Source organism: Varanus komodoensis, unplaced genomic scaffold (genome assembly GCF_004798865.1).
Source record: "Varanus komodoensis strain SLA01 unplaced genomic scaffold, ASM479886v1 scaffold66, whole genome shotgun sequence".
Taxonomy (NCBI): domain Eukaryota; kingdom Metazoa; phylum Chordata; class Lepidosauria; order Squamata; family Varanidae; genus Varanus; species Varanus komodoensis.
Genome location: NW_025336296.1, coordinates 3,297,235 through 3,311,438, shown reverse-complemented (window position 1 = coordinate 3,311,438; position 14,204 = coordinate 3,297,235). Strand labels below are relative to the sequence as shown.

At 42.4% G+C, this 14,204-nt stretch overlaps 1 protein-coding gene across 1 annotated transcript in view; it reads left to right on the top strand.

Moving 5' to 3' along the window:
* NDRG1 (N-myc downstream regulated 1) overlaps window positions 1-14,204 on the top strand; it is a 48,274-nt gene that overhangs the window by 26,122 nt on the left and 7,948 nt on the right. The window contains exons 4-13 of the mRNA XM_044450398.1: window positions 1,944-2,049; window positions 3,693-3,813; window positions 5,686-5,748; window positions 6,796-6,856; window positions 7,360-7,446; window positions 8,180-8,236; window positions 9,181-9,284; window positions 10,168-10,224; window positions 12,602-12,653; window positions 14,019-14,066. Coding sequence (XP_044306333.1) covers window positions 1,944-2,049; window positions 3,693-3,813; window positions 5,686-5,748; window positions 6,796-6,856; window positions 7,360-7,446; window positions 8,180-8,236; window positions 9,181-9,284; window positions 10,168-10,224; window positions 12,602-12,653; window positions 14,019-14,066 — 756 coding nt within the window. The remainder of the gene's footprint in view (window positions 1-1,943; window positions 2,050-3,692; window positions 3,814-5,685; window positions 5,749-6,795; window positions 6,857-7,359; window positions 7,447-8,179; window positions 8,237-9,180; window positions 9,285-10,167; window positions 10,225-12,601; window positions 12,654-14,018; window positions 14,067-14,204) is intronic.

The window sequence follows — 14,204 nt, the reverse complement described above, 5'->3', positions numbered from 1 at the left end:
AGAAGCTGTTTGCTGTACTGCAAAAGCTTAAGGGGGCACTCCACAAAGAATACTACAAATAAGGAATCTGCATAAATATAAAGCAGTTCGGGTTTGCAAATCCGTATAGATAGGCACAGATATTAAACTTTATAATATTTCAAAACTTGTGGGGTAAATAGCAACTCAACCAGGTTAGGATGGTTAAAACAGTGAGTTTCCCTGCTGGTGGCCACCTGAGTCTGTCATGAAACTGGGTGGCACTGACAGACAAAGCTTCTAGGAATGATATTTTTGCTGCTGGGTCCAAAATGATCTCAACAGAGTAGACACCTCCACGTAAGGGAGTGTTCCTGAAAGTGAAACCCCATATTGTCTCCTCCCTTCCCTGCCCCCCACAGTTGAGCCGTGCCTTACGGTCAAACCTTTCTTAAATCTGAATGACGTCCCTTCTGAACTGGTTTGTGTTGGTTTTTTAAGGAGGCATTATGGGAATCGAGGGCTTAGGCAGAGCAACAGCTTGGCTATATAAACTAGCTTACCACCCAGTCCAAGTAAAACCTGATCCTTGTTTTCTCTGTCTGTTCCTTGAAATTAATAATCAAACTGCACTGTCTAAAAATGGTGCTGGATGTGGAAGATACTGCCTATTTATTACATAATGCTGTAAGTACTTTTGCTTACTGCCATTTGAGCACTAGGAATACCTAAAGGCAGATTCTGGGGTTACAGCTTTTTTTAAATCAAAGTATCTTTCATGTACTTAATCTGGAATTAGACAAAGCTTTGTGTGTGGGGAATGTATGGTGGTGTAGAATACTGTTTTTTTTTTTGTTTTTTTTGTGGGGGGTGGGATTCTTGAATTAAGTGGCCTCGAAGAAATTTTGCATACCATTTTTAAGGCTTATGAGCAGTAGGCAGTTTGGATTATGCAATATACAGTATGGGATATTTTAGCTTCTAGAGAGCTAAAAAATAGATGAACACTTGCTGTCTCACACTTGCTGCAGGTTGTTACTTTTGTTTTTCTGAAACACATACAATCACTGAATGCTACAATGTCTGTGGGTCTGACTCCCCACTCTCAAGTGTGTTTACATAAAAACTGGTAACAAGAACAAACTGATAACCAGGCAGTGGCGTAGGGATAATGCTTTTTGTAGCTACGGATCAGTTTTCTCACAAGATTTAGGTGGAACTACCCCAAGGGGATAGCAGTTTGTCATGCAGAGAACTCCTTGCTATTTACTGGTTGTAATTGTAAATTATAGTTATGGACTTCAAGCAGCTACTTAAACTATTTTGGGTTCCAGGAATAGACTCCCTTCCCCAGAAGACATGCTGAAAGGACAAATATTTATTTGTTTACTGGCTTCCAATACCACCCAATAGTCAAAGCTCTCTGTACAGTTTCAAAATGTATGTTGCTGCTGCTGTATTCTCCTTCCAATACCTTTGGCAAGGGTTCTTTCTTTACCGTGTGCTTTTAGATTATACCCTGGGTCAAATTAAAATGAGTAAATTGTAATTGTAGCCCTTAATATTCTCAGCATGACAGAGTATTTTTATAAACTAATATTTTCAGCATTCCTTTTTCTTCTTTACTGACTTTCATTTCCTAGTACAAGTTAGAAGGGATGGAAGAAGAAATACATAATTTTAGTTTACATGGGCTGCCACCTCATGAGTGTGCAGTGAATTATAGGGGTTTGAAACGTGAACCAAATGAATTTTTTTCAACATGAGAAACACCATTATTACCTAATTGGTAGGCAATCGGTGGAAAATTAGGGTGTTATTACTGGACATGTCAGTGGTTATGCTAGAATAGATTTACAGCTCTAAGACAACTTTGATTAGACTTATCTGATTATGAAGGCCTCCAGATCACCTTTTGCTGGATGTGAAAGCTTTTTTGTTGGGTGCGAAGTGGAGTGCTCAGCCAGCTATCTTCTTTGTTACAGGAACAAGATGTTGAGACGATACATGGGTCTGTCCATGTCACCATGTGTGGAACTCCTCGGTCAAATAGGCCTGCCATCCTAACATACCATGATATCGGATTGAATCGTAAGTGTGATCATAAGCTTGCATCTTGGCCCTATTCACACTAGTGTGTTTTGAAGGGTTGATTTATTTAACTTCAGTTGCTTTGCATTCTGTTTTGTGACCCAGTGCAAATAAAAAAATTGACAGTGTGTTAATGTAAGTAAGCCACTGGATAGTTTATGATGGGCAAAATTTTCCTAGGCAATGCTGGATTCATAGTTGCAAATGTGTCAGAGAAGCAGACACTTCTTGGAATTGCACGCCAAGTTCTTATCTTTCTAAAGTGCATTAATGCTAGCTTCAGTCTTCTCCATGTTGATTGGTGTGTGACTGCATAAGAGCAAAGAATTCAAACCTACCTTTCAAATGAGACTTCATTTGTACAACCCATCAGAGTAATCTGTGAGCCTCAGTCCTGTCACACGTCAGAGTTCCTAGATCTCTATGCCAAATTGCTGCCCAATAAATTAGAAGAAGACTTGACTCATTACATTCCACAATGCCATCCTGCTTATCTCTTGTAGCTTCTTCTAACCAAAAACGAGCTCAAGCCCAGACAATGCCAGTTTGCACCTCTGAATTATGCTCAGGCCCAGGGGCCGTCAGACTATTTCATTCTTCTTAGCACTCCTAGGATTGAGTGCTTTGCCCAAGAAGCATTTCTAGGGCTGTGCAGTGCTGACCGAACCTATTTTTCTGCCCAAGGCAAAGAACACGGTGGTGTCACCTTCCTCTCCCTGTGTAAAAGCTGACTGCTGAGACCTTCAGAAGAGCATTCTCCACTACACCTGAAGATCTCAGGCTAGCCTAGGGGATGTGGGACAACTGCATGGCTTGTAGCTTGCTGCCGCCTCTGGCATCTGCTGCTTGGGGCACCTGCTCTCTTTAATTATAGGGTCAGCACTGGGGCTGTCCTCAAATTATGAAATCTCTCAAAGGCTAGAATTGTAGAGTTCGGAGGACCCTCAAAGGTTGATTGAGCCAGTAGTTAGTTCCAGCCAATACAAGACATCTAGTTTAAAAGCACCTGTTACAGTAGCCATCAAGCCTCTGCTTAAGAATCTCTAATGAACTGTTCAAGGCATAGAATGACAACTCATTCTATCAAAATATTAGCCATCCATCCTGCAGTGGATCCTTTTTCTGATATTAGTCTTTCAGAAATCCAAAGAGATCTTGCAGAGCAGCCTTTTTCAGGTGCATTGAACTGCAACTCATTTCATTCCCTGTCTGCAGAGTGTTTGTTGCTATGTAATAAGCTCCTCAGTCCTGGGGATTTTGTGATAAAATTGGAGTAGTCATTGAATTACACAGAGGTTTAAAAAGAATGGAAAAGTTGTCTTAGATGGTGTACTCCAAAAAAGTACACAGCATGAGCAGAAGCCCAAGACTTTTCTTTTAAAAGTCTCCTTTACTTAGTACTCACAAGCAAATGTTACTTTTTTAATACTGACTTGTCATAGTGAATTCTCTGTGGATATTGTGTTCATGAAGTTAATGCCATGAAGTGCCATTTTTACCCTTACTCTGAAGCAAAATCTTAAAAGTGCTTTTTCAGATACCAGCATACTAACTCCCTTGTTGTAGTTTGAGCATTCTTTAAATGCACACAAGCATTCATGTTTGTGCCTTTCTCCCTTGTCCTCTGTTCTTCACCTCTAAAGATAAAACTTGCTTCAACCCCCTCTTCAATTTTGAAGACATGCAAGAAATCACACAGCATTTTGCAGTCTGCCACGTGGATGCCCCTGGGCAGCAAGATGGAGCAGCCCCTTTTCCAGCAGGGTAAGTTGGGTTTGCAGACTTGATGAAAAATATCTTTGCCTTTCTGCTCTCCCCCAGCCCTGCTTTCTCCAGTTATTCAAGGTAGATAGCAATGGTAATGCTAACAGTAATGAAAGCAGAAACACAATACCCGAATGCCAGGTCAAAAGAACAAAAGCAGCTTACTATCCTTAATAGCCTCGAAAAATAAAGCATAGTACCAAACACCACCCCCTGTCATTACCATGCATCCATATTTCAGGGGGTGTATTTAAGGTCTCTCTAAAAGGGCTCTGCCACAGAGAATTCCCTGTTACCAGTAGCCACTTGCCTAGACTGGATTTGGGAGGTGGGCAGGGATGGACACATGCAGCTCCTGAGACCCCCTAATACTGGACCACTGGAATCAGTGGTGGTTGTGAAAAACAAGTTGGCCATTTGGTGGTAATCCACTTCAAAGGGACTAGAGGACAAATTGTACACTTTTTCTTAGATGACTAAACCTGGATATACCAAGTCAAAGATTACATAGAGACCTACATTAAGTGCCTTTGCTTGCTGAAAGTTGTCATCTGGAACCTTTTGGGACTTTTGGAGAGGTGTTAAGGACCCTCCATAGTTGATGCTGTAAAGGTCTTGTTTAGAATACTGTACAGTTGAGGATTGAGTCACAAACTGCCTGATAGCAAATATGCATGTTGTGTTTAAAGACCTGTGGCTGCTCCGGCTTCTTGCCACTGGTAAAACACACCTGTCTGAAACATGACTTGCTGCGTGCTTGCTATAGCTTTATGAGGGCGCCTCATGTTCTCTTATGTGTGCTGCTAGTGGCAGTGCTTAGACTTGCAGCTCTTAAACTAAAAAAATAAAATCTCTGTGGCACTTCCTTGGTGTCAGGTCTTCTACTACCTCTTGGGAATGAAACTACTGCTATACGTGGGGTGCGCAGTCTACAGCTCCCCCAAAGCCTTTTCAGGAGTCTGCAAGTGCACTGCAACCCTACTCAGCCACCAAATTCCCCCTACTTGTACTCCTCACTTGGTCTCCCAGAGATTGCCGTGCAGATTACTCTTTTCCCATTGTTGTTTGCAGTGGGGGAAAAGTAATCTCATATCAGTCACTGTGCACAGGGTACTAGAGAAGTGCAGATCTTGTTAAATCCATTGGGTCTGTATTTCATAGATAGTCAGGCATCTTTCATTTGCCCAATCGTGGACTCAGTTTTCTTGACTTTCCTAAGCATGCATTTGCTGTGGAAGATGCACACTTGTACAAAACTGCACTTCCAAAACATGTATTTGCATATTAGTAAAAGTCTCACAACCTGTGTTTTCACCCTTTAGCCTGGCCAGTGTTTTAACTTTTTGTATTTTTGTACATCTAAATTTGCATACCATTTCAGGAAGTGAAAAATGTCAGCATAGGCTGTGAGACTGGAATCCATAGGTTCATATTTACAGAAGTCTGCTCGTATTATTATTATTATTATTATTATTATTATTATTATTATTATTATTATTAGTTTTGGTTGGGGGGATTGCAGCGGGGAGTTTACTGAACTACCTTATGGATACATAGGTCGTTCATGCTCAGGTGCATATCCCCTGAGCCAGAATCACATGTATCCTTTGGTAATTAAAGGGTTGTTCCCCCTTGCTGAAGAGGAGCTTCACTTCCAAAAGTTGGGGATGATACTGGAGTTGAGGTAACTTTTCCTGACACTTCTTGCTTGTGAAGTACTAAGTTGTACATTTTAGTCTCATTCTGGATGTACAGACATAGTTTGTTCACCAGTGGCAATCCTACTAAATGGATTCTGACTCTTGTTTTGCCTGGGTAGGAGGGCCCAGTACCAGGTTAATCTGGCTTAACCGTTTATCATTATTTTTATAGATACATGTACCCATCCATGGATCAACTGGCTGAAATGCTTCCTGGAATTCTTAAACAGTTTGGGTAAGTAGAATTGTTGACCTGTAGTGAGGTCACTTAGGGCAGTCCCCACTAACTCAGTGCCCTCTGGATGTTTTAGACTACAACTCCAGCACTGCTGTCTGTTGACCATGTGCATTTGTTTTGGACTTCCAGCTCCAAAATGTCGAGAGGACAGCAGATTAGAGAAGGCTGACTTAAGCTCTTCAGAGTGGATTTAAGCTGTTTTCCCATTTCACAGTGTTATCCCAAGGTTTCCTGAAGGGAGGTTAGCAGCTGATGAGCTCTGTGAGGGCCTGCTTCTTGCTGACTTTTCTGGTGCTTATTTGAAGTGGCCCTGACATCCTTTGCAAACTGGACCTTCTCATTATTATGGACTGTTCCTACAAAGATCCTGTCATTCTGGTTGCTGTAAAGTCACTGTTCAATAGATGCCTTAAATGGATGGGAGCTTACCTGTTAGAGTAAATAAGAGCTGGCATAATAACAGATCTTTCCCTGTTTTATGTGATACCCTCACCTTTTTTAAAAAGTGTGCCAAAGATCATGATGGCTTGGTTCTAGCATGGACTTTTATTCCTTAAATATTTAAAAACAAATGAGCATTTAGTACCCCACATCTATTTAGTTCTTGCAGCAAATGCTAAGCAAGCCAAATAAAATTTTACCAATTTCATGAGAGGATGTATGGAAAGAAGAGAACAAACTGTTTAGCCTGCTAGTCAGCTACTGAAACCAGGTATGTCTAGGACATTTTCCAGTCCTGGACCTTTTGGTGGATTTGCTGGTTTGTACCTTGCCTGGTTGCGTTTGTTCTATTTTGTTTGGTGAGGTGTGATGTTTGCTTTGGGTGGTGATGGTAGTAGGCTGATAAGATGTGTTCTGTTGGGGGATCAGTGCTGCATTGCCCTAAGTCATCCTACTGTAGTTTGACATGACATGGAGTTCCTACTGAGCACAAAGTAATATGAAACAGCTGCATCAGAAAGTGTGGTGATGGGAGACAGATCAAAACTTGGTTTAGCATTGTTTTGCAAGCATGATGTAACTATTTGTGACTGCCTTCTTTAGGTTGAAAAGTGTGATTGGAATGGGAACAGGTGCTGGGGCCTACATCTTAACCAGATTTGCTGTAAGTTCTTTTCATAAGGCTTTCTTGAAGTCTCTTAGTTGTTTCATAGTGATAGTAGAAGCATATGTAAACTTTTCTCCACAGTTTGTCTTTGACATGCTGAATGCCAACTGACAAGTGACTAGTTCTAAAACTCAAAGCCCTTGTGAGGGTTTTGGGGGTTTTGTTTTTTATTTTTATTTTTATTTTTTTTTGCTTGTTTTGAAGGGGGGGTGTTTGTGGGTTTTTTGTTTTGGGGTTTTTTGTTTGTTTCTTTTTTTTGGTACCAGTGTTTTATCCTGGGCCAGTTTTCTTCCCTGAATCCCAGTGGGTGATGATTGCAATCTCATCTTCACAAAGACAAGCTTCACTTCCCACATGCTTTTGAAAATGGAGATGTTGGAGTGTTCTGTGTCCTTTCCCAAACCATGTTAAGTCCTCTTCCTAGAAACAAAAACTTCCATGTTGTGTTTTGTTTTTCTGTCATGCCTGGCCACTTGTTCACATGACTTTTCAATCTGCAGCTTAACTATCCTGATATGGTGGAAGGACTTGTCCTTATCAATGTGAACCCATGTGCCGAGGGATGGATGGACTGGGCAGCAACCAAGGTAACTGTTGTGTTTGCCAAAAGTTTTGTTGTGTTTTAAACACACACAAATGCCTCTTTCTGCAGCAGTGCTTGGGTGCTATATCTTTGAGCCTACTCCAAACTTGTAGCATGCACTCCCTCTGCGCAGTCCCACTCTGTTCTGAAAAAGTAGATGATTGATAGTGCCCCTTTTAGCTTCTTCTAAGGGGTGCTAGAAGTCTCGGTTCTCTGGGGAGATGTCGAGAGTTCTAGGATTTCTGTCTCAACATATCCAAGACTTCCTTGACTTACAGACTTAAAATTGACTGCAGACACTGGGATTTTAAGTATCACCAGTTAAGGAGCACAAACTGGCTGGGGGATGCTGGGAGGTATAGGATTTACATGGAGTTGCTTAAAATCTAGTTCACCAGTGTTAAACTTGTGTTAACTTTTGTAGAATTATGGAGCTTGCAAAGATTCTTGGTGAAAGGGTTTGCCTCAAGTTTCTTGCCTTTTTGTTTTCCTGCCAATTCTGGAGCCATGGAAATATGCAAATATAGTTCCTTAAAAGGTTGCATGTGCAATTAATGAGGTATTACCCTATTCATTGCTTAATAGAAGAATCTAACATGGCATAACTGTGTACACATTGCTTGTGTGCATGGGCAGGCATTGCACTATGTGATGAATCCGAGTGCATGTTTAATCAGAGGGGGTGAGACCATATGAAATGCTTTGAGTCCTAATGTGCCTTTTTCAAAAATCTCTAGATCTCTGGATGGGCTCATGCCTTACCAGATATGGTCATCTCACACCTTTTTAGCAAGGTAAGTATGTTCTATAACACTGAAATTAAAACTGTTAGGTTCACCCTTCCCTGTGAGTGACACCTTAGTTAAATGGGGTGAAGGTGGAAAGTCAGTACAAAACTATAGTTTGGCATGCATGGATTCTAAGACATGAGAACTGCTTGTAGCTTGCCCAGGCTGGACAGACACTCTTCCCTGAAGGGTGGACACACTGGTATTACAATTCAGGTGCTCCCACTCATTGTAAAGCTCATGCTGCAACAAATATTGGTTGAAAAATAATCAAACCACTCCTGCAACACTTGAAACATTCACTTTGTGTTTCTGTAGCAGGTTCTGCATTGCATGTTTCACTTATAGTAGCTGTATGTTACAAGGATAGAGGAAAATTTCAGCTTTTGAAACATAGCTGCTTGTTAGGAGTGTATTGGAGAGTATAGTCAATCGATATAGAAACAGACCTTCAGACTAAAGAGCAGTATGCCATCCATGAAGAAAAGCCCATGCTGCTGTTTCAAACCTAAGGGCCATGCTGGATCAACCCAAGGTCCATCTAGTCCAGCATTCTGTTGGCCAAGCAGCTTCCCAGGGAAAATCCACAAGGAAGATAGGAGAGCAACAGCACTCTCCCACCCATGTTCCCAGCAGCTGGTCTACATAGGCATACCCTCTTGGTTACTAGAGGTGACCGATAGCCACCTTCTCCATGAATTTGCCAGTCCCCTTTCAAAGCCATCCAGTTCTTATGGTAAAGATTCCATACTTGAGCTATGCATTGTATGAAGAAGTCCATCCTTTCTTTGTCCAGAATCTCCCAACAATGAGTTTCATCAGAAGACCCCAGTTTCTCATATTGAGAGGAAGAAAATGCATCTCTGACCACTGTTTCCATGTGTTGCAAGATACTGTACCCCTTGTGGTCTTGTTAAAGTTATTTTAATTAGAGCTTTCCTTAAATTTAGGAAGAAATTCACAACAACCATGATTTGATCCATACTTACCGCCAGCACATCATCCATGATATGAATCAAAACAATCTGCATCTCTTTGTCAACTCCTACAACAGGTAACCTACTGCTGGGCCTTTGGTGCTCTGACCATTTTGGGGGAACCAGGAAATCTTGGGCATCTTCTACACTAGGGATGGACAACTTCATGGCCTCCAGATGTTGCTGCACTGCAACTCGCATCTTCCCTCACCATGCTGGCTGAGATTGGTGCAGTTGCAGTCCAACTTCCAGAGAGCCACCAGTTGCTAGATCTTGACAACAGATGATCTCTTGGCTCAAGCAAAGTTCAAAACCTCAGTTCCCATGTATGTGCATCTTTCTGAGTACATATCTGGGTTATTACTGGTTTTCTGCTTCACACGCAAGCAGTGGTAGTAAGCAAATAAGCAGTCACAAGCACTGCGCCTCCTTCACACCACCACCATTTCCTGGAGTACAGCAAAAGGTGGGTGAACATGCAGGCTACACTGGGGAAAAGGAGGAACAGCTCCAGGGTGCTTCCATCAGTAGACCCCTGGTGGGGCCCTTGGCAGGTGCCAAACCATGCCAACCCTTGATACTGCCTCTGCTGAAATATTTTCTGGATTTTGCAGTTAAGTCGCAGTTAGCATCTATCAAAATTTAAAATCTTGTTTCAACCCCTTGAAAGAAATGTGGAGGTTGCAGTGGGAAAGGACTAAGAAACATCAGGATTTGAAAGGATTCACATGGAGTCTTTGTGTGCCTTGGTTTTCATGTGTTTTTCAAATACTGACCTTGTCTTAGAAACCTAGACATCTCAAACCTTAAAGATGGAAGCAAACGGATCTGCCTTAGGGATTCCATGTTACCCTTAACATAGTCACATCTTGCCAACTCCAGATAACAGTGATCTCTTTCATTCTTTTTAAATGTTGCACAGAAGTGCCTGTATTTAATTTCCTCTTGCTTGTTTTTCAGCCGGAGAGATCTTGACATTGAGCGTCCTATGCCTGGAACAGCTTCTGTTACTCTACAGTAAGTATGTCATAATCCATCGGTTTGGAAGGGGGAAATGAATCTTCTGGGCTTCAGTTTTTAGGAATGATAAAACTCTGAGGAAGCAGTTCTATGCAAGTTTATTAGGTCTCCTTAGAGGTGTGTTATGCGAGTAATAATAGTTGTGGCTTAACACCATCTCAGTCTAAATACGAGTCTGGTGTAAGTAGTGCATGCTATAAGAACTGCTTGAGGTAGGCACCTCTGAGTTTATCACTTCAGATATCATTTTTGAGTAGCAGGGAAGATTGCTGAAAGTAGGACCAAGATGAGCTATGGAATAAGGAAGTCTTGAAGTACTTAGGATCCTAGAGGGATCCTGCACTGGAACCTTTGGTTCTCATAAGTTTCTCAGAGATGAATCCTTGGAATAGTGCTGTTTGCAAACCCCAAAGGTAAATCTACTGAGGAACATGTGCACATACAAACCCCTCACTTGCTTCTAAACATTGCATTTGTGTAAACTTAGTATGCCAGAGCTGGGCCTTCTAAACCACATGAATAGTCAATTTTAACCATTTGATATCCATGACAGAGGCCAAGAGGCTCAGTGTTCAGTGTGGTAAGCAGCCACAACCAGAGCTTTTGACTGTCTGCCCTACCTCCCTTGGGTACCTCCTCCACCATCTCACCTACTTCCTCCACAGCTTTTAAAGCATTAGCTTGAACAGTAAACATGAGGAAGTGGTATGTTAGCACTGTTAAAAGTTGGTGTTTAATCTCATTTAGGAAAAAGGTGATGTAGGCAAACCTTAAGTCTCTTGACCTTTTGATGGCTCAACAGACTGAAGCTTACAGGGCTTAACTACTTAGAAAAATGAGAGGTAACTGGCTTATGCTTGCACTGCCCTGGTTACTGAGGCCCAGAGCAATGTGTGCAGTGACTTGTCATGCTTTGACACTTGATTATCAAGTTGTGCAAAAGCACTATCTCAAAACTTAGTCCCTTAGCTGTAAATGGACAAGTCGCTTGGTTTTTGAAAAACCTCCTTTAACCAGTAAAAGAGAATTCTTTCATGACAGCTCCCATGATGCTCTTGGATAAGCTGAAAGACCCATTAGCCTGCTTGTCAGAAGGGCCAGTGTCTCCCACCACCCTTCTGCCTGAACATAAGATTCCGTGTGACAGCAAGCACAAACCTACCTCTGATTTCATATAAATATGAGGACTGTTTGTCCACCTTCTTTGCCCTACTCTAATACCACACAGGCCCTCCCTTCCTGCTTGTTTCTTCTGGGGCTGAATTTTTGAACTTTTCTGGTAGTGTAAATTAAAAATGGCCATAGCAGTCTCGATCCAGTGAGGCAGAGAAGCTCTGTTTGGAGCCATACAATGACTTCAGCATCCCTGAAGCAGAGTGATGGGAAATTTAGGATAGATAAAAGGAAATACTTCATCACAGAGTGCACAGCTAAACTATGGAACCCTACCTCAAGTTCTAGGGAAGACCACAAGTCTGGACAGCATTACAAGGGAATTAGACTTGTGGAGGAGATGGCTAATCCTGGCTCTCATCATGATGGCCATACCTTACCCCCAGTATCAAGTAGCATGTCTCTGTATGGCAGTTTCCAGGCTACATAAATGAGAGGGTGCTACTGCATTCATCTCCTGTGGGTTTCCCATGGGCATCTGATTGGCCATTGTGCCAATGGAGCACTGGACCAGGTAGGCTCTTGGTGGGGTCCAGCTTGGATCTTACATTCTTAAATAGCTTTTTGTAATGCGCCTCAAGGACAGTCAACCCGCTAAAGTGCATCTTTTGTGGAGATTATTCGTAGAAGTGGTATGGCCCTTAAGTAAAGATGCCTTCTAAAATGGCATCATAACCAAATGATCTTAGATACAACCTGACTGCATTGCCTACTTCAAGGCAAGTTCTGTCTTGCTGGTTTTCAGGAAGATAGCATAACCTAGACTATGGGGGCTGGGGGGCAAAAAGCGATTCTCTGTATTTGTTTCTGACTATTTGCCATGCTGGCTGGGGCTTTTGGAAGTTGCTCCCAAATAGGTCAGGTCCATCTCTGATCTGAGCACTTCATTGCATTCAATGCGTCATCCAAGTCTCACTTATTTCAGTGGTTCTACTTATATCATTGGGTTGCATCCAGTGTTTGTTACAGATGAGAAGGCACCCAGATGTGCCTGTAAGACAGCTGTAGCTTAGCTAAGCAGCTGAAATGGCTCAAGCTCAGCAAGCAGCAAGTCCTACTGCTCAGCAACACTGCAAGTTCAGTATCATGCTGTTCTACTGACAATCTAAAGCCTTCTCTGGTTTTAACCACTTCCTTAAAGGCATGAAGCCATTAAGAGCTAATTATAGAAATGACTGCTAGCTTACTTGTTTGCTTTCAGATGCCCTTCACTGCTGGTGGTCGGAGACAGCTCTCCTGCAGTCGATGCTGTGGTATGTACAGATTAACTTGTAGTTTCGTGCTTGTCATCCACACGACTCCAACCATGGAAAGCCATTTGCTCTGTAATACATCCACCTTGATAGTTCTGAATTATTTTCTCTCCTATCTTGCCTAATAATCAAAGTGTTGTAAGAAAGCCCATAATTGCAACACTGCAGGCAAGAACTGGGTGCTGGCAACGTCTTCTGGGTTGATTTCAGAAAACTAGAATGCAGTAAAAAGTTGATGACTTCAGATGGCAAGAGCAGAGATGAGCCACTTCGGAGGGTTGGGAGCAGTACTGTCCCTTCACAAGAACTCCTGGAAGTGGCTACAGGGCTAGACTCTCACAGGGCTTCTGCATAGACCCAAGGCATGCTGTCACAGCGCAGTAGCATGAATGCAGCCATGCGCCTGACCTTAGTAAGCCACATGTGGCCCACCTGCTGCATGTGGCTGTCCCTCAGTATTGCTGCATTGTCATCTGCCGGTGTTTAGAAGTGTGTGATAGACAATTCTTTGGTCATTTTGCTGCACACATTTCCAGCATTCTCTCCCTTCCTCTTTTCAAACCTTGCAAACTTACATGGGACATTAGACCAAAAGGCAGTGACTTGCTCAAGTCCACTCAGTGAGGTTCTTAACTAAGTGGGGACTAGAACCGGGGTCTTCTAGTCTGGACCCTCTAGCTGCTGCAACACTGGCTTCTGGGCATATACCTTGGAAAGAAACCTTCACATTGGACAAAGGACCAGAGGACAAAGTGTGTTATAATCGCCATCCGAAAAGGCTGGGTAGAATTAAAGCTTCTTTCTATTGGCACTTGAGGAGGGAAACACACATGATTCCAATTGTGTCACTGGCAGTTTGGGATTGGAAATTTGGAATATCCTTCCAGAACCAGAAAAAGGAGGTTTGGAGCATGTGATCAGGGCCATAGAAAAAGGTGTGAGCATCTTTCCTCTCATGCCATAGTGCCAGCAAAATTCACCCACACAGTTGTTCTTTTGAGAGGGAAGCTCCAGTTGGAGACCAATACCAAGTCAGTTAACAGCAGAGACGGTTGATTTTCAGTGGAACTGTAGCAGGAAAAGAGAGAGGTTAGACCCCTCCACACACCCCAGTCCTTAAAACCTCCTGTGTCTGGGCTTTTAAAATAACAAAACAACCAAGCACTGTTCAGCATGTCTTCTTGCCCTGGATTTCATAGTTGACAGGCTTAACCCACTTGTGGATGCCCCCTGAAATCTGTGCCAGTTATGCTTTACTTGAATATGAGAAGCGATGGCTTTGAGGACCTTATTGAAACAGATGTTTTGCTATTGAATCCAAAGAGGTCTCACCTTTTTCTCCCCCCTCTTTCCCTTACCGAATAGGTGGATTGCAATGCTAAACTCGACCCTACAAAGACAACACTTCTAAAGGTAATAAACATAAGCACAGAGTCCAAAAGCAGAATTCTTCAGCTGTCGTAAAGTACTTGGCTGTTTGTTGGAATGGTTATAAGTGTTTGAACCTAGTAGCAAAAGACTTCCTTGGGCATGACATATACTGGACCACTG